Source organism: Trachypithecus francoisi, unplaced genomic scaffold (genome assembly GCF_009764315.1).
Source record: "Trachypithecus francoisi isolate TF-2019V2 unplaced genomic scaffold, Tfra_2.0 Lachesis_group11, whole genome shotgun sequence".
Taxonomy (NCBI): Eukaryota; Metazoa; Chordata; class Mammalia; order Primates; family Cercopithecidae; genus Trachypithecus; species Trachypithecus francoisi.
This window is the reverse complement of record NW_022681456.1, coordinates 39152031-39173788: the sequence shown is the minus strand read 5'-3', so window position 1 is coordinate 39173788 and position 21758 is coordinate 39152031. Positions and strand designations below refer to the sequence as shown.

Here is a 21758-nt window from a genome sequence, read left to right as displayed (position 1 = left end):
ATAAGGAATAGTTGACAAATGTATCTTCACACCTAGGAGATCATCAAGGCATGTTGTCTTAAATGAACCCCAGATCAAAGAGAAACGGATGAAAAAAAGTCATGTGTTTGGATGGGAATACTTAATATCATAAAGATACAAATTTTTCTAACATTAAGGCATATATTTAATACAATTTCATTTAGACTTAGTCTCTTCAACCCCTTTGGATAAAATGAACTTAAAGTTCATATGGATGAATAATGTCCAGAAAACGCTAAGAAAATTATGAAAATAGAGATAAAGAAGGAGAGATTTGCCTTATCAGATGGTAAATATATTTAAAATTACAGGAGCAAAAACTTAATGACATTGGAATAGAAGTAGATCAATAGATTATTGAAAGAGAGCGGAGTTCAGAAATAGATTCCAGATAAATGGAAATTTAACATAGGACAAAATGGCATTTCAATTCAGTGGGAAAAGGAGGTTGGTTTTTTGTTTAATAAATGGCTGTGACATAATTGATTAACCATCTGGATAAAGTTGGACCCTTATCTCACACTGTATATAAAAATAAATTCCAGATGGATTAAAGACATAAGCTTAAAAAATAAAGCAATAAAGACGTTGGAACAATTTTATATTTGTCCATAAGCTAGAGTTTGGGAAGCACTTTATAGCTGAGACAAGAAACCCTGTATTTGATTACTTAAAAGCACATTGTGTAAGGATAAAAGATGCCACAAGCAAAAGTTACAAGACAAACAATAGATTAGGAGAAAAATATGTGTCAGAAATATGACAGATAAAGATTAATATCTACACCATGCAGAGAGCTCTTGAAAATTGATAAGAAAAATATATACACAAAGCAGAAAAATGGTCAAAGAATAAGAATATGCAGTGTACAAAAGAGCAAACCCAATAGCCAACAAACCAGCTATTCTTTTATATTTTTATTTATTTGTTTATTTATTTTTGGAGGTAGTGTCTTGCTCTGTCACCCAAAAACATCTATTCTTTACATCGGCTCTTCTGAGAAATTCTCCTTCCTGTGGCAGGTCAAAAGGTGAGATCGTATAAGGCTCTGTGATGGAAATGAGGCAAAAATCATCATTTTTTCCCTGTATCTTCCCTGCACAGACTACAGTGACTGTGGTGGGAAGCTTCTCTCCAAGACACTCAAAGTGCATGGTGAAGAACGTGGACTCTAACAGGGAGCTCTGCCAGAATAAAAGTCAGCCCAACCGGACCTGCACCTGTAGCATCCCAACCAGAGCAACCTACAAAGGTATGTGGACTTTTCTGGGTTATTTTTGTTGTAAAGTCAAAAAAACAAGGGAACCTCCTGAGTTTAGTTTGCCCAAGGAATCTGAATAGTTCCCCCTCTGTAGACTCACTCCCCCCCACCCCCTTGTTCCCACTTTTCCTCTGGATCCTCCTCACCTCTGATTTACCTCATTCCTTGACTCCAGGACCCCACTATCAGATATGCCTGGGCAATGATAAGAGGAGGGCAAGTTGGATAGGAGAGTGCAGAAAAGCCAGATAGCATTGGGCCGACTGTACCCAAATAGTTTAGATAATTCAGAGATCTGAAAAGCAAGAAATCCCTGGGTGAGATGAGAAATTTTAACAATCAGTATTCTATCAGTTTGAGTTCATTGCATTCATACATCCATCCAGGGAGTATTTATTGTACATCTACTATATGTGAGGCGCTATGCTAGGTGCTAGGGATACAGTGACTCCCCCTTGCCCCTAAAAAGAAGACTGTGCCCAGGGATAGAGAGAAGTAAGTAGCTCGTTACAATGCAGTGTGTAAATGCAGGGAACATAGAGTACCATGAGAAGCACATGAAAAATGTACCTTACCAGACATGGCGGAGGGGGAAGGGGAAGGAAAGCTTCCTGGAGGAAGTGATGTCCAGACAAGGCGAGGGTAGAGTTGAGCCAGACAAAGAGGAGGGGGATGGGTATTTCAGACAGAGACCAACCTGCATGATGTCCAGGAGAGAAAAAGCTTTATTTGAAGAACCAAAAGAGCTTCTATATGGCCAAGGCAAATGGGGTAGGGGAAGGTGGAAAGGGGAAAGGAAGAGAAGATAGATACCAAAGGAGGTATCTTGGGGACCATGAAAGGCCTTGTGAACTGTGAATCCTAGGAGCTGTGATGAGATGCTGAAAGGTTTAAGCTGGAGACTGGCAGCACAATCAGATTTATATTACAGAGAGGTTCAATTGTGCATTGTCTGTCTTTCCTACTGGAATGTAAGCCCCATGGAGGCAGGGACTTTGGGAAGATGTCTTCACTGCTGTGCTTTGAACAGTGTCTGGCACAACGTAGCCATTCACAATCAATAAATGTTTCTTGAATGAATGAATGAATAGCTTGAAGGTGGAGAATGGGCCAAAGAAGGGAAAGACTGAAAGACTGAGTTCCAAAAGAATAGATAGGAAAGCTATTGGAGGGGTCCAGGTGAGAAGGAAAGTGAGAGCTGGAGGAGAAGCCAAGGGGGATGGAGAGAAGTGGATTCAGTAGATGGTTAGGAGGTCCAGTGGGCAGACTGAGGACTCCTGAGTCTCTTTGGATGAGAAAGACTGGAAGTAGAGTTGAGTTCATGGAGAAGGTCTCCAGGACTGAGTGATGATCATTAATGGAGCTGAGTGGGTTTTGTGGTGAGAGCTGGAGTTACCCAATATCTTAGTCCATTCTGGCTGCTATAACAAAATACCTTAGACTGGATAATTTATAAACAATAGAAATGTATTGCTTACAGCTCTGGTGGCTGGGGAGTCCAAGGTCAAGGCTCCAGCAGATTCAGTGTCTGGTAAGGGCTTGGCCTCTGACTTCACAGATGGTGCCTTGTTGCTATATTTTTACATGCAGAAGGGGCAAGGGAGCTCTCTCAAGCCTCTTTTGTAAGAACACTAATCACATTCATGAGGGTGCAGTCCTCATGATTTAATCACTTCACAAAGGCCCTATGGCTTAATACTACCACATTGGGTATTAGATTCCAACTTATGGATTTAGGGGAGACATAAATATTCAGACCATAGAACCCAATTGATCCTAAATCCTTCAAAAGGCAATTTAATGCACCAGGCCAGAGATGTGAGCTTAAAAATGCTCTCAGCCACTGGGTGGTGGCTGTTTGGGACTGATTGCTTGGAAAATCACCTCAATTTTCCACTTTACTTTGTCCACACTGTTCAGCCTTTGTGATGCATTTCTGGTTAATTTTGTTCATTAAAACGCAGACCTTGCTCACCTATAAAATATGCCTCTGAAGTATTTGAGATCACCTTGTAAAGCTAGTTGGTTGCTTTTAGATCCTCCATCAGTTGTACCCAACCCTTCACCTGCTGTTTTCTGAATATCTTATATATTCCGAACAGGCAAACAAATTCGCTTCCCAGCTTCTTGTACTCAGCCAGCCAGCGACCATTGCCATGCCAAGCCTTTATCCATGGCCTTCTTTGAACCTAGAATGGCCTCCCCTCTTTCACAAAATCCTGTCTCCCTTTCTGCTTTGAAACATTGGAGAAAGTCACCTCTTCCCATATGCCCTTGCCAGATTCTGCTCTTTCTCAGCCATTCTAACACCACTTTGGTCCTCCATGCACACCCCTGTCTTGGTACCCAGGTTACCAGAGGGAACTGAAACCACTCACATGGTTGTTTCCTTGACTGTGCTGTCATCACCTAAATTATTTTACCTCTTCCAGAATAACTGTAAATGCTTTCCTAGAAGAAATCATGAATATTCATTTCCTTGTGATATTTCCAAATAGAGTTTTGTGCCTGTTTGGTGCTTGAAAAAATGTATGGCTTTTGCAGTCTTCATCACTGGACACTTACAGATTCCACTGGAGTGTATTTTCACTGGGAGTCCCTCCGAGTTGACTGTCCCTGTGTTCATTCTATTCACATGTATCAAGTGTCTGTTCAGAGGCTTTTGCAGAGAGGTCATGCCAGCCCTCCAAGCCTCTTTGTCTTGAGAACAGAAGATGATCATTTCACACACACCCTCTGTATGTGAACCGAATTTTATATGGAATTCTGACTTTCAGAGGGAGTGTTATTGCTGTGCAGAAGGACCTTAAAGTAAGGGTTTTTAGACTTTGGGAACCACACACTAATAACATTTCAATAAGAAAATTAGGGATGCCAATGGAGTCAAGCCAGATTCTTATTTTGTCAAGACTTGGATTTAAAAAGCACCCTCTCGGCCGGGTGTGGTGGCACACACCTGTAATCCCAGCATTTTGGGAGGCTAAGGCGGGGAGATCACTTGAGGTCAGGAGTTCAAGACTAGCCTAGCCAACATGGTGAAACCCTGTCTCTACTAAAATAAATAAATAAACAAACAAACAAATAAATAGCACCACCTCCTATTCCTATTAATTCATCAAAGGAAAAATATATTAACACCTTGTGATTAGCACTGGTTCCTGGACAGAAGGGGATTTGAAAGGTGCTACTCTGTATTGTGGCCCCAAACCTGGGCTCTATACAATCGTTACGTGAGGAGCGATGCAACCACAGGTTCCTGGGTCCACCCTAGGCTTGCTAAATCAGAATATTTAGGGGCATGGCCCTGGGATCTATATTTTTATAAATTTCTCAGGTGATTCTGATAGACAACTGGGTTTGAGAATCACTACCTTGGATAGAGTATATATGTTTAAATATTATATTTCTCTAATGTTGATTTAGTAGTTTTGAAATCCTTGTTATTTTGTTCTTTTGGGGCTTTCTAACCAGTGAGTAGGCTTTCAAAGGCAAATAAGAAACCTTTATCACAGATTTGGTGACAGTTGACCCCCAAGAAGATCGTGGAACCCTGCCCATGGAAACTACACTTTAGAGTATGTTAGGTAAATATTTGCAGTGTGGATTTTTCTGAAGGTGCAGAATTTCTAATGCTCCGGTTTTCATGTTCTAGGCACTTCTTGCTCGGTGATTTGTTTTATTCTTATGCCTTGGCCAATTAAAAGCTGAGATAGTGATCCCTAGGAGAGTATGAGATGTAAATGAGCTGTAAAATGGCTTCTTCCTAGTGATTATCCATGGGACGCTTGGAACTCGAGGTGGGTTCAGTCTGTTTGGAGGCTTGAGCTGTGCACTTCGGCTGCCTGATGCGAATGGCCCATGGGGAAGGAACCACATACTGATTGAAATGTTAGCAAACAGCTGGCAAGCTCCCGCCCACTATGCAGAGGAGGCAAAAATATTTATGTTTTTTGCATTTACAGCTATGCTTGACTATAGCAGGACTCCACTGTAAATGACTTTTTCCCCCCTTCCCTCCAGATGTTTCAGTTGTCAATGTGATGTTCTCCTTCGGTTCTTGGAATTTATCAGACAGATTCAACTTTACCAACTGCTCATCATTAAAAGAGTAAGATTTTATTTGAAATTTGAATATTCTCTCATTGGTCTTAATTTACTTATTTGTTTGACTCCTCGATTTCCTAAAGAACTCTTGTGAGACAGAACTTTCCAAAATGCCTTTTGGAGCGTGATGTAATGGGAGACAGGAGAGCCACTGAGCTAATAAACTCAGCTCACACATTCTAGCCCTGACTAGTAAACTGGCGCCATGAGGGAGAGAGATCCACTGTGCTTAAGTATTCATACCCACAGGGAAATATGTCTTCCCAGGACCAAGAGGCAGCCTTGAAGTAAGTAAAGAAGAGACAAGCCAGGCATGGTGGCTCATGTCTGGAATCCCAGCACTTTAGGAGGCCGAGGTGGGCAGATCACTTGAGCCCAGGAGTTTGAGACCAGCCTGGGCAACATGGTGAGACACCATCGCTACACAAAAACACAAAAGTTAGCCAAGCATGGTGGTACATGCCTGTAGTCCCAGCTACTTGGGAGGCTGTGGTGGGAGAATCACCTGAGCCTAGGAGGCGGAGGTTGCAGTGAGCCAGGATGGTGCCCTGCATTCCAGTCTGAGTGACAGAGTGAGATTGTCTCAGCAAAAAGAAGAAGGATTGCTGCTAGGTTCTCTCCTGATTGGAATGGCTTCGGGAATTTGGGCGGAACGAGAAGCCTTGAGCGTATGGGTAAGAAGTCATACTTGAGAAGGACAAGGTGAAGTCCCTTTCACCAAAAGAACATGTTCCTGATGCCCCCCTTTTCACCATCTTTGGCCCCTTTGAGCTACATAGGCCCCTGAGTTAGTGCTGAACCTCACTCCTTGCTTCTAAAGCAGCAAGAGGACAGAGGAGATACGTTTCTCAGATGCCTGACTTTCCAATTGGAAGTTAGGACGGAGGCCCGCAGGGCACCTTGGGAGGCTGCGTGAGTAGCAGTGCTGTAGATCACTCCATGGTTTGATTGACCAGCTATGTGAGCACCAAGTGGGAGCTTCTTTTGCCCTGGCCTGGGAACCATGGTTTCTATGGGGAAAATGAATTTGAACTTGAAGCTGAGCTGAGAGGCTACTCTTGAATGATTAGAACAGGAGCCCCTGGGCTTCATCTCTTCCACTGAGGCACTTTGAAAAAGATGACACAAGGCCCCGTTCATTGATTGCTAAGGAAGAGAATGAATTTAAGGAGAAAAAAATACAAAAATTGCTACAGCAAGCCTCAGAAGTTCATGAAAATAGGAAAAAAGGGGGAGAATTAAATAGAATTATATAGCTCAAAGACAGTTGAAAGATAACGTAGCCCCCCTGACGCCCAGTTTAAGGCCAGATGAAAGGAACCGACTCGCCCCAGGTCCCACAACTTGGTAATTAAGAACCAGACCTCAGACCTAGGTCCCCTGGGGAGGGTGAGCCCCCTTTCCGTAGGTAACTGCTTCCTGTTAGGAAAGCACTTAGTACAGTAATCACACCCCGGGGGTAGAAGAAGCCTGCAAATCACAAACCCGCTTCTAGCACACTTAGGTGGCCGGATCTACGCAAAAGCCAGCATGTCTTCTCCTTCCATGGAAACTGCAGTTTCTGTAGGTCAGAATCTCAGAATGTTTCCTCATTTCTTGGAGAAGGTATAAAACAAACTGGGTCCCCACGCCCTGCGCTAGCACCCTTTGCAAGAGCTAAGGCTTCCTCTGGCCTCCCTTGGCCCTGTTTCCAGATCAACCCGATTTCCCTTTTTAACATTCCTTCTCATAAGTGCTTTTCAAGTCCTCCACAGTTTACCCAATCATGATAGGTGATTTGATTAGTAGACACACAATTCTTCCTTAATTTGATTATAAAGCAAACACAGGCACCTCATTGCCTCTGCTTGCCAGCTAACACTTTCTCTCTCACATCTTCCAGGCAGTTGGCAGTGTGACTGCTGGAGTGAGTGAGGGCTTCCCGATTTTGGAAGGCAGGGTGGGTAGAGGCAGGGAGAGAGAGAGAGATCCGTCTCCAGAGGGACTTACTTGAGGGTAGACAAATAGCAGAACTGGATTCAGAAACAAATTCACTGGGTTCTTGTTATCTACAGACCAGCAGGTGACCCAGCTTCAGGTTTCCATGGCAACACCCCTGCAGGTGCCATTCCGGCCCATCAACCTGAGGGCTTCCAAGAGCAGGGCACAAAGCCTCACAGGAATGTCTGTCCAGGGATTTTTTTTTTTTTTGTCTTCTTTTAAATGCTTGCATGCCACATCATAGAGGAAAATTCTAGGATGTGAACATTGTCCTAAAATGCAGGAATTAAGTCAGTTTTCTGTGTTGCTAGATGCCCAGCATGCACAGAAACTGGCTGTGCATGGTGTAAAAGTGCAAGAAGGTGTATCCACCCCTTCACAGCTTGCGACCCTTCTGATTACGAGAGAAACCAGGTAAAGTGACATTTTTTTGGTATTGTAAGGCTTAACCGCTGGGCACGGTGGCTCATGCCTGTAATCCCAGCACTTTGGGAGGCCGAGGCAGGTGGATCACCTGAGGTCAGGAGTTCGAGACCAGCCTGACCAACATGGCAAAACCCTGTCTCTATACAAAGTTAGTGGGGTGTGATGGTGCATGCCTCTAATCTCAGCTACTCGGGAGGCTGACGCAGGAGAATCGCTTGGACCTGGGAGGCGGAGGTTGCAGTGAGCTGAGATCACACCACCACACTCCAACCTAGGTGACAGAGTGAGACTCTGTCTTAAAAACAAAACAAAACAAAAAACAGGTTTAACCAAAAATAAATGTTTGTGACTGCCTAGTCCTACCTTCTCTTTTATGTTTGTTGCACACTTTGAATTTACCACCCATCTAAATGTTGAAGGGATGTTCTCCATTCCAGGAACAGTGTCCAGTGGCTGTTGAGAAGACATCAGGAGGAGGAAGACCCAAGGAGAACAAGGGGAACAGAACGAACCAGGCTTTACAGGTCAGACCCTATTTTTGTGCGGTTAAGGGGAAAACCTCTCTTTGAATGACCATGACAACAACTCATACTAGTTTGGGTTCCTTAAAAAAATTCTCTATTTTACTTTCTACCAAAATTCCCTTTTGTATCTTTGGTTTTTTAACCAAGTTTCACTTAATTAGCTCAATACATCAAAGGCTGGACAGTCACATAAAATAAATTAAAACTCTGTAATTATGAAAAATGATGTTGCTGTGGTCGAAATAAGATTGTAAAGGTGACTTTGCGGCTCACTAGGGAAGAGCTAGAAGGAAGTTTTAGCGTTCCATCTGAGGGATTTCAACTTGCACCTTATATAATTGCATTTCTGGGCGTTATGTATGTGGATGGGGGTCTGTGCAAACTAACCTCAAGACCTTTGTTTTTTTCAGCTTCGTAGGGGCGTCTAACCAGTAGTGAATGCTGCTAAACCAGAATTGTTCTAGAATGTGTATTTCTCTTGCCTTCTCAAAAGTGGTTATTGATCCATGAACTTTCCTTGGAAATTCCCCTTATTTTCTTCATAGTAAATTACTGAACCCCCATGTCAGTCATGTTTGAAAAGAGGGGACGTGAAAATGTAAACATTTCTAGGTGGAACACATGTGGCTGTGCTTACAACTTCACTCAGTCAACAAAAGTTCATTGAGCATCTATATGTGGTAAAACATAAAAAGAGGATAAGTCCTGCCCTCGCTAACCTTGGAGTCTAGCAGGAATAGATAAATTAAAAATGACAGCTCTGGGGAGAAAAAGGCTCCATTTTTCGTTTCTCTAATCTGTGGTTTTGACTTCTCCATTTGCTGCTACCTAAGGTCAAGTGCAAAGGTAAATAAGTAGCACATTTTGAATCATTACTGAAAAGTTGATAGTAACTTCAGGTGAATTAAGTAACAGGCAGAGTGAATGTGAATCAAATGGACATGAAGTTAATTAAAGGCATTAGAAAAGCTTGATGCTCAGGTATCTCCAGACTTTAGCAGTCTTTGAGGTCTTGTTAAATAATAGGCTCCTTTTCTCATCCCATTGGTTTGGAAAACTAAGACACAGTGACAAGGACTTGGATCAGGGAGACAGTGGCTTTGTGGCCTTTTTCCTTTCAATTAAACTTGGTTGTTGTTCCAGGGTTTGTTTGTTTTTTAGTTTTGATAAAATACACAAACAAAGTTTACCATTTTTATTGCTTTTAAGTGTACAGTTAGTCGTGGTAAGAAGTTCACATCGTTGCACAACCCATCTCCAGAACTCTTTTCATCTTGCAAAACTGACACTCTATGCTCGTTAAATAATAACTCTTCATCTCTCTTTCCCCCCAGCCCATGGAAACCGCCATTCTAATTTTTTGTCTCTATGAATTTGACTACTCTAGATACCTCATATAAGTGAATTTGTCTTTTTGTGCTGGCCTCTTTCACTTAGCATGATGTCCTCAAGGTTCATCCATGTGGTAGCATGGGTCAGAATTCCCTTCTTTTCTAAGGTTGAATAATATTCTAGTGTATGTTTATACCATATTTTGTTTATCCATTCATCCATGGATTAGCACTTGGGTCACTTCTACATTTTAGCTATGATGAATAATGCTACTAGGAACATGAGTGTGCTGCTATTTCTCTGAGACCCTGCTCTCAGTTCTTTTGGGTATATGTCCAGAAGTGGAATTACTAGATTGCATTATAATTCTCTTTTTGGTTTTTTAAAGAACCGTTGTACTGTTTTCCATAGCAACAATACCGTTTTGCATTCCCACCAACCGTGCGCAAGGGTTCCCGTTTTGCCACATCCTCACCAACACTTGTTATTTTCGGATTTGTTTGATAGTAGCCGTCCTAATGTGTGTCAGGTGGTATCTCATTGTGATTTTGATTTGCATTTTCTTGATGATTAATGATATTGAGTATCTTTGTATATGCTTGCTGGCCATTTGTATATCTTCTCTGGAGAAACGTCTAAGTAAGTCCTTTGCCCATTTTTAAAATTGGGTTATTTTTGTTGTTGTTGAGTTGTAGGAGTTCTTTATGTATTCTGGATATCAGCCCCTTATCAGATATATCATTCGCAAATATTTTCTACCATTCCATAGGTTTCCTTTTCATTCTGTTCACTGTGTCCTATAATACATGGATTTTTAAATTCTGATGAAGTCCAGTTCATTTATTTTTTCTTTTATTGCCCATGCTTTTGGTGTCAGGTCCAATAAATCATTGCCAAATTCAGTGTCATGAAACTTTCTTTCTATATTTATTTATAAAGGTCTGTAGCACTTATATTTTGGTCCCTGATTTATTCTGAGTTCATTTTTATATATGGCATAAGAAATGGATCTAACTTCATTCTTTTGCGTGTGGATATCCAGTTTTCCCAACATCATTTGTTGAAAAAAATGTCCTTTCCCCATTGAATGGTCTTGGCACCCTTGTTGAAAATCATTTCACCATATTTGTGAGAGTGTATTTCTGGGTGTTCTTTTCTATTCTGTTGGTCTGTGTCTGTCTTTATGGCAGTACTGCACTGTTTGATTACTGTAGCTTTGTAAAGTAAATTTTGAAATCAGGAAATGTGAATCCTTCAACTTTGTTTTTCTTTTTCAAGATTGTTTTAGAAAATAATAAACTTTTAATTTTGAGATAATTGTAGATTCACATGCACTTGTGAGACAATAATAGTTAACATCTTTTACCCAGTTGCCTTCAATAGTGCTGTCTTGCAAAACTATAGCACAACATCACAGTCAGGATATCGACGTTGACAGCAGTCAAGACACAGAACAGCTCTATCGTCACAAGGCTCCCCAGGTTTCCCTTTCACAGTCACATCCATTCCCTCCTCCCTCCCATTCTCCATCTCTGATGCCTGGCAACCACTGATCTCGGCTCCATTTCTATAATTTTATCATTTCAATAATTTTATATAAACGGAATCATCCAGATGTACCCTTTGGGGGACTGGCTCTTTTAACTCAATGTAATTCTCTGTAAATTCATCCAAGTTCTTTTATGTATCAATAATTCATTCCTTTTTATCGCTGAGTTGTGGTCCAGGCAGCGGCTTTTTAAACTTCTTTAATTTTAAAGACAAATATCATAAAGTCACTACATCCTGGTTTCCTGCAGTGCATCTCTCTGCACCCTTTGAACTGTGTGGTTAAAAGGATTGGGGTCACCACAAGAGAAGGAGAAGGCTGAAAATAAACAAAAGCCCAGATCTGTTTTCATTGCTTCTCTGTGGATTACCCCTCTAAGTATAGAGAGAGACATTTTGTTGATCCTGACATGTTTTCTTTAAATATGTGACTCAGAACAGAATCTCTCTTTTGTTTGATAGGGAATGGAGTGTTATTTGTCACAGGAGGGATTTCTCGTGCTCTGTGAAACACTGCTATCTTTCATTATCAGGTGGAATGTGTAACATTCTGGTTTCCACTTTGGGTCTTCATGTTGGCCTTGAACAAAGCACCCAATGTCTTTGTGATTCTTTCTCTACCAAAGAAGTCACTCACAGCTTTGCTTCAATGCATCTGCCCACACCACATATGTACCGAGTACTTCCGGTGTGCTAGGCACTAGGAATGGAGCAGGTACTGTCCTAGGCTTCTAGGATCCTGAACTTGGGTTGATTCTTTCCAGAGGCTTTTATTGCATGCCTATTAGATGCAATTGTACTGATCTCCACAGATTCCATGAGGAGGATTCAGATGAATCAGGCACATCTCTGGCCATCAGTCTCAAGAATCTTATCCATGAGTACATGAGTAACAATACAAGATTTTAAAAATGTTAACATAGAGAAAGTACCAGAAAGTATTCAGAGAGCCTCTCTGTGCCTGGGGCTTTGTCTTAGTCCTTCCTGTTTGCTTAAACCCAGTGCCTTGAAGTTGAAAACACTTAATCAGTGTGGTTGGTTAAGTCTTTGATTGATGGATGGATTGATTGATGCAGATGGCATTTCAGCCCACCTTTGAGGACAAGAAGCATCCAGACACATGAATGCGGGTATTCGAAGCAGAGGAACCGGCATAAGCACAGTGTGGGGGTAGGAGCCAGAAGATTCCAGGACACACACTAGAGGAAACCCTAAGTAGGCACAGAGGATGCAGGAAATTGTGAGACACAAGGTTGAAATGACCCTGGAGCCTGCAAACATACCAGCCCTATGAGTGCTGACTGTATTCTTCAGTGGCAATGGGATGCTATTCAAGGTGTCTTATTTTATTGTTTGAGTGTATGAGTTTGCTAATCCAAGGATCTGGTACTTAGGAGGTAGGGTCCTGGTTCAGTCCCTGCTAGACCGGTAGCCCCCACACTGTTTCATGACCCCAAGACCTACCCCTGTATCCTGACCCTGAAACGTATAGCAGCATCTGCCAAGGGCGCTGCATTACAGAAAAGTGTGACCACAATAGAGAAATGAGCTCAAAAACCTATGTATGACCTTGGAGGAGGAGTAGTTCAAGCTATAAAGGCCAGTGTCTGACTGTCTGTGTGTTTCTCTCCACATATCTAGTAGTTGAAACCTTGTCAGGGACCGTTGGCCCTGTGACCCTGCCCTGACCACTTCTCCTTCCATTTCTTAACATTCTCATATCTGGTGCCTTCACCCACTGAGACCAGCGATAGCTCCCCTCTCTTTTGTGCATTCAAGCAGAGATTGTGAAGATTTATGATATGATGTCATTCTAATATTTGTTATTACCTCAATATGCTTATCACTGTAGGGCAGAAATAAACCATACAAAGTCATATCTCCTGGCAATTTACATTCAAATGGTTCTTTCTCTACCTTGTACCTCCTCTTCTCTTCCTCCATCACTTTTTTTCCCCCCAAGATGGAGTTTCACTCTTGTTGCCCAGGCTGGAGTGCAATGGCACAATCTCGGCTCACTGCAACCTCTGCCTCCCCAGTTCAAGTGGTTCTCCTGCCTTGGCCTCCCAAGTAGCTGGGATTACAGGCTCTCGCCACCATGCCCGGCTAATTTTTTCTGTTTTTAGTAGAGACAGGGTTTCACCATGTTGGCGAGTCTGGTCTCGAACTCCTGACCTCAGGTGATCTGCCTGCCTTAGCCTCCCAAAGTGCTGGGATTACAGGCGTGAGCCACCGCACCCAGCCCCTCCATCACTTTTAAATATGCATTTTTGATCTCTCACAGGCAATCCAAATGAATGCTTTTGGGGACCTTGCCTTCAAGAGTGAAATTAAATTTCACATATACCTTGCTGAGTAGCTTCTATGGGCCTAGCATAGGGCCAGGTACTGTAGAATTAACTTACAATCATTTATTCAAAATTTGTTTGTTGAACAACTACTGTGTGCTAAACAGGCAAGCAAAATGTGTGGCTGCATGGAGCTTACATGGTAGAACTTACAATATTTTGGAGGAAATAAGATTCATTTTCACAAAGCAGTTGAATGTGCACAACAGAAAAAGATACAAGAGAGAATGCCAGAATGTACTCAGTTGAACAGTGGTAGCTAATATTTGCTGAGCCTGTGCCATGCCCTGAGCTCAGAGTATCTAAGCCTCACAATGGACCTATTTTCCCCCATTTTATAGATAAGGAAATTTTAGCTCAGAGAGAGTAAATGGTAGGTAAGAGATATGAATCCAGGTAATCTGACTCAACATAGTTTTAACCATTACCCTGCATTGTATGCCCTAAATTGAATATAAACATTGGTTAAACCATACTACTGATGATATTAATAAAAGTCAGCCTGGAAGAAAGGACTCTAATATTGGCTTCTCTTGGCATTAGACTGTCAAAGCCTGCTCCCGATCCATGCCACACATGTAGGGTGGGAATAAGACCTCCAACCTGGCCAGGATGTGGGAGGAGTGTATTAACCTCAAAGACATGGGAGAAAAAGTTGGGGCAGGGTGTGGTCAGAGGGAAGGAGTCAGACCCAGACACGGCTGGGCATCTGCTCCAAGACAGGGAGAGCAGAAGAGGCTTAGTGAGGCGACTGAGGCCCTGGGGAGAGGGGAGCGGCAAGAATCTCATTCATGAGTTGAATCTCGGCCAAGGGGTGGACTTTGAGGGGCTGGGTTTAACGTGGAATCAGGGCCCTCCACTGGCTGGGAAGAGCTGCCCTCCCTGGCCCTGGAGTTTTGGTCACCCAGTCCAGGTCTGGGGAGCCACACTCAGAAGGCTCAAGTGCGAAGAGGAATAGCGGGTTGTTCAGAGGGTAGGCTTGGCAGCCAAGTCAGCCTCCTTTTAGAGTCTACAACTCAGAGAAATGAGTCTTGATCTCTTTGCACAGGGCATTGGTCTGTCACCTCCCTGGAAGTCTCAAGCTCTATGTCCAGAGGCACTGCTCACTATTGGCATTTCCAGGGCCAACTGAAATCACATCTCAAGTTCCCTGGAGCCTGTACCAGGGGCCCCCGTGGAAAGGCGTTTGTCCCAGGGGCTAAGCATCACATGGATAACCATTTCGTTCCATTTCACGCTCTAATTTTTCTTGAGTGGACCTGTATTTTGCTGTTTTCTTTCCATATCTCACCTACTTTTACTCTTCCATTTCCACTGCTGGTTACCACTCTTACCAATTTATACATTTCATTAATATATTAGTTCCATCCTCTTCTCAGTCATTAATAGAGATGTTAAATAATCCTGAACCGAATACTCACTCCTGTAGGGCCCCACAGGACTCTTTCCTTTAATTAGTTGTGCTACCTTTCATCTCTCTAATGTCCTTCCGTTTCAGATTTCCAGCTGGTTTTGAATCCATGTGACTTTTTATCTAGTCCTGTTTGAACTAATTTCACGAGTGAAAATCCGAGAGATGTTTCACTGAGTGTTGATTCAGGTCCAGGCCTAAAGAGAGCTTTGCTATATTCAGATTTTTTGTAACAGATTAATAGAGTACAATTTGGCCTTAATAAACTGAGCCCTCCTAATGCACCTCTTTCCAATATTCTTTTCAATCATAGCAGTATTTTCTCCATGAATGTCATGGTAATTTGAATTGTGTTGACGTCAGACTTTCACAAAAGGTACTCTTACTGTCAGAAGTAATCCTCTTAGACCTTTTCAAAGATAACTATTTCTTAGTGGTTGTGCTATTTCCCATATCCTATAATGACTTAGTTAAAAATAAAAAATAAAAAGGATTGAGTATTCTATAAATCTCCCAATTAACCAGTTTCTAATGTGCTTTCTTATACAAAACAGGGAGTAAAAACCAGAGCTCATAGTAGTTTATTAAATAAGCTCAAATTGTGCAGCCGTTTTAAAATAACCCTGAATTCTTTAAAATGTAACCTACAGAAGTAGACTATTCTGAGGTTAATTGCTCGACAACATAGGGCTGTGATGGTTATAGTCCATAGTATTTTGATTTGATATATAGAAATCCTTGGACATAGGGTGAGGGAAGAATCCCACTACAGGGCTGTAAGAATTTGTCTTTTTGTATTGAGCTCGATTATGTTTTAAAATTAACCCCCTCTGAAATGTATAAGCTTGTAGGGCTGGCTACTATATGCCAGATTTTATGAATTAAAATCTCTTGATAAAAATACAGAATTGATCTAAAATATTGAATGTGTAGAACCTTTATGGGGAGATGATTCTTTGCTCTTTTGTCTGTACTGGATTTTTTTCAAAATCTTTATTGGTAAAAAGAAAGAATGTATTTCTAAGAATTGTTGCAGCCATACAGTGCAGCCATAGAGCTAACCCTATCTTTTATTTTTAAAATGTTGTTTTATACCTGCACTATTTATTTAGGAAGGTCGTCCTGGTAGCCCTTTAACCCATTTATTAATATTAGAAGAGGTTCTACCAGCAAACAAAATACAACTAATCTGACCCTGTTTGAAAGCAGACTGGAAGCACCCACTTTCACAGGACAGGCCAGGGCTGGATTCCATCCTAGACGGCCAAGGGAAACTTCTCTAAACAGTAGCGGTTTTAAATGTTTTTGAAGTAGCAAGGCTGTCTCCACTCAGGGAAATAAAAAGTTCATAAGATGATGTGGCGAGTCCTCTGACGGTGTTCACAGAGCCATTTAAGGAGCAAAATATAACTTCCTTAAAAAGTCTTTTTTACATTAGTTGTAAGGCTCTCTTTATCCTCTTCTGCAGAGAGTGGAGAAGTAGCATTTACTTGGCATGTTTGAAAATTTTGCTTGAGCAGACATCAACAGTATAAATATAAGAAGCACGAAGGACTATCTAGAAAGAAAAGAAACCTCGGAATCATAGTTGACTTGGATGTAAATGTGAGTCTGCACTGAGGTTTACATAAAAAAAGAAAAAAAATTCTATCTTGCTCCCCTAAGAAGACAGTGGCCTCCTCTAGAGCAGAGGTCAGCAAATGTTCTCTACAAAGAGCCAGGCAGTAAATATTTTAGGCTTTGCGGGCCGTATGGTCTCTGCTGCAGCTACTCCACTCGACTGCTGCAGGGAACAGCAGCCAGAGACACTACCCAGACGAATGTTTATGGGTGCTGAAATTTGAATTTCATGTGTTTTTATATGTCATGAAATATTATTCTTCTTTTGACATTTTGTGATGGGCCATGTAAAAGCAGGTAGCAGGCAGGATCTGGCCGACAGACTATAGTTTGCCAACTCCTGATCTAGTGCACACATAGATCATGTGTCCCCCACAACATCTGACCTAAGGACCCTGTAGGTGCTCAGTAAACACTTGTTCTCTTAGCTGTCACCATGTAAGAGCGAAGAGTAAGCCTTTTGCTATATAACGCACACTTGACATTTGCAAGAGATTTATCTTGAAGGCTTTGCTAATCCCCCCATTCCAAGTACCACTCTAGCAGATAATTTCCCCCATAAAATGCAGTCAAGTATAACAGAATAATTAAAGTGACCCTTTCAGGCCCTTAGTGATTCTATAAATACAGGGCTAACGTCCTTCACAAAGTGATTAAAATAAATTCTGCTACCAAAATCAATTCTGTGTCATGTTACATCATTGCTCTGATGAATTTACCTCAATCTGCAAAACCAATCCAAAGCGCTGATGAGTGATGGGGACTGCCGGGCCGTGTAGTACCTGTGTGTGCCAAGGAGCAGAATGAGAAAATGTCTGCTTCAGCAGGATGGGCAGCCTCTGCAGCCCAGCAATGCCACCCCGATGAGTGTTCCATGCACAAAGGAGCAGAGGATACTCAATTGCTTCAAGAACCAGGTATTAGGCAGGTGTTGGACATCACGAACTTCTCCCAGTGGCTCAGGGGCTTCTTCTTGGACTTGGTCCTCCAAGTGGATGCACTCAGCATTTAGAATTTCACCAAATGTCATGTGATTAAGCATCTCTGGACCTTGGGGTCATTTTCAAATATCAAGACCGTGAGTATATTCTGTGATGGCAGAGGATATAGGGGGAAAAAAGAGTGTGAGAATGATGTTCACTCTTGCTGAAGATCTGCTGGACTTTCTATTGGCTAGAGTCTTAGCATCTTATGTCCTGTTTTGGTCACCATATTATAGAAGAATACAGACTTGCTGAAAATGGTCTACAAAAGAACAGTAAAATTATCAGAATGATAGACAGTAGCATCTGTAACAGAAAAGTGAAAGAAATCAGGACTGTTTTATCTTGAAAAGGGAAAATGATTCTTGCTATCAAAGGGCATTTTTTTTTTAAGGGAGAATTTTATTAGACATCACAAATGGAGAAGTAAGGTGGCATTCGCCTACATGATATGCAGCTAGGTAGCAAGGGACTCCAAGGAACATGTTCTTGACCTTAGGCCTGATAAAGTCTATTGAAACTGCGTGCCAAGAAGGAGGTTGTGGTATCTACAAACCATGGTTGGCCACAGTGGTTCAGACATCCAACTGCTTGATATTAGTTGACTGAACAGGTTGATTTCTTGAGGTTTTTCCCCCTGCAGTATCCTCCTGGATTCAAATAGCCTCACTGTAACAAAAATATGAACTGCTTTCTTGGGAATTAAATTTATCTGGAATGACATTTATTTCAGCTTAATGATGAGTCTGTCATTGGCCTATGGTCAATGTACTCTCCTTGATTTTGCTTACATTGTGAGCCTCCAGAGGCTGTAAGGCAGTGAACATTTTGAAAACTCTAGTGATACCTCGCTCTTCAGACAGAATGTCAGACTCTTCAACTGTATTTTCAACTGTCTTGTGAGACAAAGACTAATTGGTTTGACCTCATGCTGTCACATGTTGAGAGACATAAATCTGCAGCACTCTTCCTTGAATTCATTGATTTCATTAAACACTGTCTGCTTGTGTTTGCAAAATGTTGTAATTTCCCAGTGATTTCTTCAAACTGCAGCACATAAACAGATTTTTTTTTTGGAGTGATGCCATTTCTTAGCTTTGATCTCCTGTTTTAATCTTTTCTTTCCAATAGGTCTTCTACATTAAGTCCATTGAGCCACAGAAAGTATCGACATTAGGGAAAAGCAACGTGATAGTAACGGGAGCAAACTTTACCCGAGCGTCGAACATCACAATGATCCTGAAAGGAACCAGTACCTGTGATAAGGATGTGTGAGTCGAAATACTAATAATTTATCCTGGGTAACATAAAGCTCAAACCTGTGCCGAAGGAATATCAATGTGATTATAACCTTTATATAGTCAAATTATTGCCATCCACCAAAGCAGGCCAATTAGTCAGAGTATTTGACATAATTCCAACATGTAAAATAATTTTCACAACAGATCTGAAGTTCATTGTGAGAGACTCTGTTCTGTGTTATTCCCCAAAAATCTCAGTATATAGTCATTTCAGGATGTTGCCTGTTTTGGGTCTTGATTCATTTTCAGTAACAAAATCAAGTATATGGAGTAGCAAACATCATTCTTTAGGTGATGCACTTGGAAAAATAGTTGAGTACCTCAAAATTTGATGGGGAATTTTTTGGAGCAACTCTTCCAATATGCCACCCAAAGTTGAAAAAACAAAACCTCTTGGATCCATTTTATGTGGACATTTTGTTCTTTGTAGCCTTCTCTTTACTGGTTTGGTTTCAGCCTCCAAAAACTAAATTTCTACTACATATAATGGTAGTAAAAAAGAACACCCCAACATAAATATCTGGTCAGTGTATCTCTTGAACATTATTGTTTCTGTCACTTCTTTCCCAGACTCATCCCATCGGTGAAACTTGGAGAAAGAATTTTCAGTTTCCACCGATGTCCTTGTGCAAATGGTTACTCCTCCTCAAAAAAAAAGAAGAGATGTGATAACTGCAGTTATTAAATAACACAACAGATTATTTGAGTTTTCTGCTTGTTAACTTTTATAAGTTTGGGCTAATTTGAAGTAAAAGATATTACAGTCTACATAGAGTATAATACTAAGCTTATTTTCATCATGGAAATGCATTTAAGACAATCTGCTGAAGCGTGATGTTTTGGTTTTTAACTACTAAAACAGATTTGTACAGCATTCTAATCTGCCATGCTTATTTACTGAATTTTCTGCTTTAATTCGTTTTCTGCACATCACTGCCATGCCCTTCCCCTCATAGCAGTAAATCTGGAATCTCTGTGATCTTGATGAAAACAGCTGCTCATTGGTGGCTTGCCTGTGTTCTGCTATTTGCCAGAATTATCAAGCACACATTAGAGGCTGTATCTATGCAACATAGGTTTTTTTTTGTGTGCTGTTTATCCTGGCTAAATACCTTATTGCAAAAATCTTTCATTTTGTGTAGCGAAATCTGTGAAGTTAGACACCTGTGTATTCACTGAAAGGCAATCAACTTCATGGAAAATAAGTAGTTTTTCAGAGCATTACCCTGTTTCTGACTCTTTTTGTTCTCATTTTAATTCCGAATGTGTCTTGAGATACTGCAGTTATTAAATTAAATGACTAGGAGACCTTCCTGCATGTAGCATTTCAGTAACCACATCTGTGTGGTGAACCCAAGTTCACAAGCAGTCAACATAATACTCAGTTAATCCTATACCTGAGCCCAGGCTATAATCCCAAGCTCTTTTCATATGGTACTTTTAAAATGGGTAATTATTTTAAAGAGAAAAATACTAGTAGTGGAATGATCTACATTTTCACCTCTCTTCTTCTAAAATTTATAAGCAAGTTTGAATTTTAATGTTCAACCACTATATGATAAATTTCCCAGAGCTTGTCTCTGAATATAAACCTGAAAATGAGCGTTTGAGGTGGTGTAAGTACAAACTGACTCAGATGTTTTTGAATTTGCCTTATCCTAAAGGGTTACTGATAGCTTTAAAGTTAATCATCATGCACATGGCCTTTAAGTATTAATAATAGATTCTCATGTAGCATGATTATACTGAGCACTATTCAGACACAACCCAGGCTTAATGATTTGTGCTTTAGAGGGTCATTGTAGACACACAGAGGAAGCTGCAGGTGACAGCGGGAATGTCGGAGAAGGCTTCGCTCTGACTCTGAAAGGGCGCCAAGCATCAGCTCCTGTTGGACGTCGGGAGCACCCTGGACAGCCCCAGCTAAGTCCCAGCCTGGAGACTCCTTAGGGGGCAGGTTGGCCCCAATGCTGATTGATTCTGAGATGCCTGGGCTCTTGGTTTAGGCCCCCTTTGAACGGCAGAATTTCCATCTCTGTCTCGTGCTGGATTTTACCCTCTCAGTGCTTGACTAGGGCTTTTTTTCTTAAGCTTTTTATTATGGAAACTCAAACATATACAAGAGAGATGAGTGTAATGAGCCTCTCTGTAGCCATTCCCAGTTTCAAAGCCTATCAACATTTTGCCAATCTTGCTTCACCTATCTTATCTGGGGTTTCTTTTGGGGGGCGGGGGCATGATGAGAACCGAACACCATATCCTTCACTGTTAGATACTTCAGTATCTCTCTAACAGATAAGCATAATGCCATTATGATACTCAACAGAATTATCCGTAATTCTTAATATAATGTAACCCCCAGTTCATGTTCTGCTTTCTATTAGTACTTCTTCAAGGCAATGGTTACACCTCTTTCCTTTCTCAGTTCTGAGGGCAATGCAAATAAGAAAGATAAAAATGTACTAAAGAAAGAGGAACCCAGCCCCTAATAATACCCAACTTGGGTCATTGGCCCCTGATGAGTCAGTAGTTGCCTGCAGCTATTCTGCTCCTTCATGAAGTGTTGTAGTTCAAGTGAAATTAATGTGCTGTCACCTTGGGTAATCAACTGTGCTACGTGTCTGTGTCATGTGAGAGTTCTTTTTCCACTCCTTTCTAGGATACAGGTTAGCCATGTGCTAAATGACACCCACATGAAATTCTCTCTTCCATCAAGCCGGAAAGAAATGAAGGATGTGTGTATCCAGTTTGATGGTGGGAACTGCTCTTCTGCGGGATCCTTATCCTACATTGCTCTGCCACATTGTTCCCTTATATTTCCTGCTACCACCTGGATCAGGTACTTTCTAGATTCATAATCTTTTTCTCTCATTGTGGTTAAGGGTCATATGCACAAAGA

The 21758-nt window shown here is 41.4% G+C and overlaps 1 protein-coding gene across 2 annotated transcripts in view; it reads left to right on the top strand.

Annotated features, from left to right (window-relative positions):
* The window catches only part of PLXNC1 (plexin C1), a 161656-nt gene that overhangs the window by 71150 nt on the left and 68748 nt on the right, over positions 1–21758 (top strand). For both annotated transcript variants that reach the window (XM_033221042.1, XM_033221044.1), the window contains exons 6-11: positions 1126–1273; positions 5303–5390; positions 7678–7780; positions 8230–8316; positions 18690–18829; positions 21519–21698. In XM_033221042.1, the coding sequence (XP_033076933.1) occupies positions 1126–1273; positions 5303–5390; positions 7678–7780; positions 8230–8316; positions 18690–18829; positions 21519–21698 (746 nt within the window). The remainder of the gene's footprint in view (positions 1–1125; positions 1274–5302; positions 5391–7677; positions 7781–8229; positions 8317–18689; positions 18830–21518; positions 21699–21758) is intronic.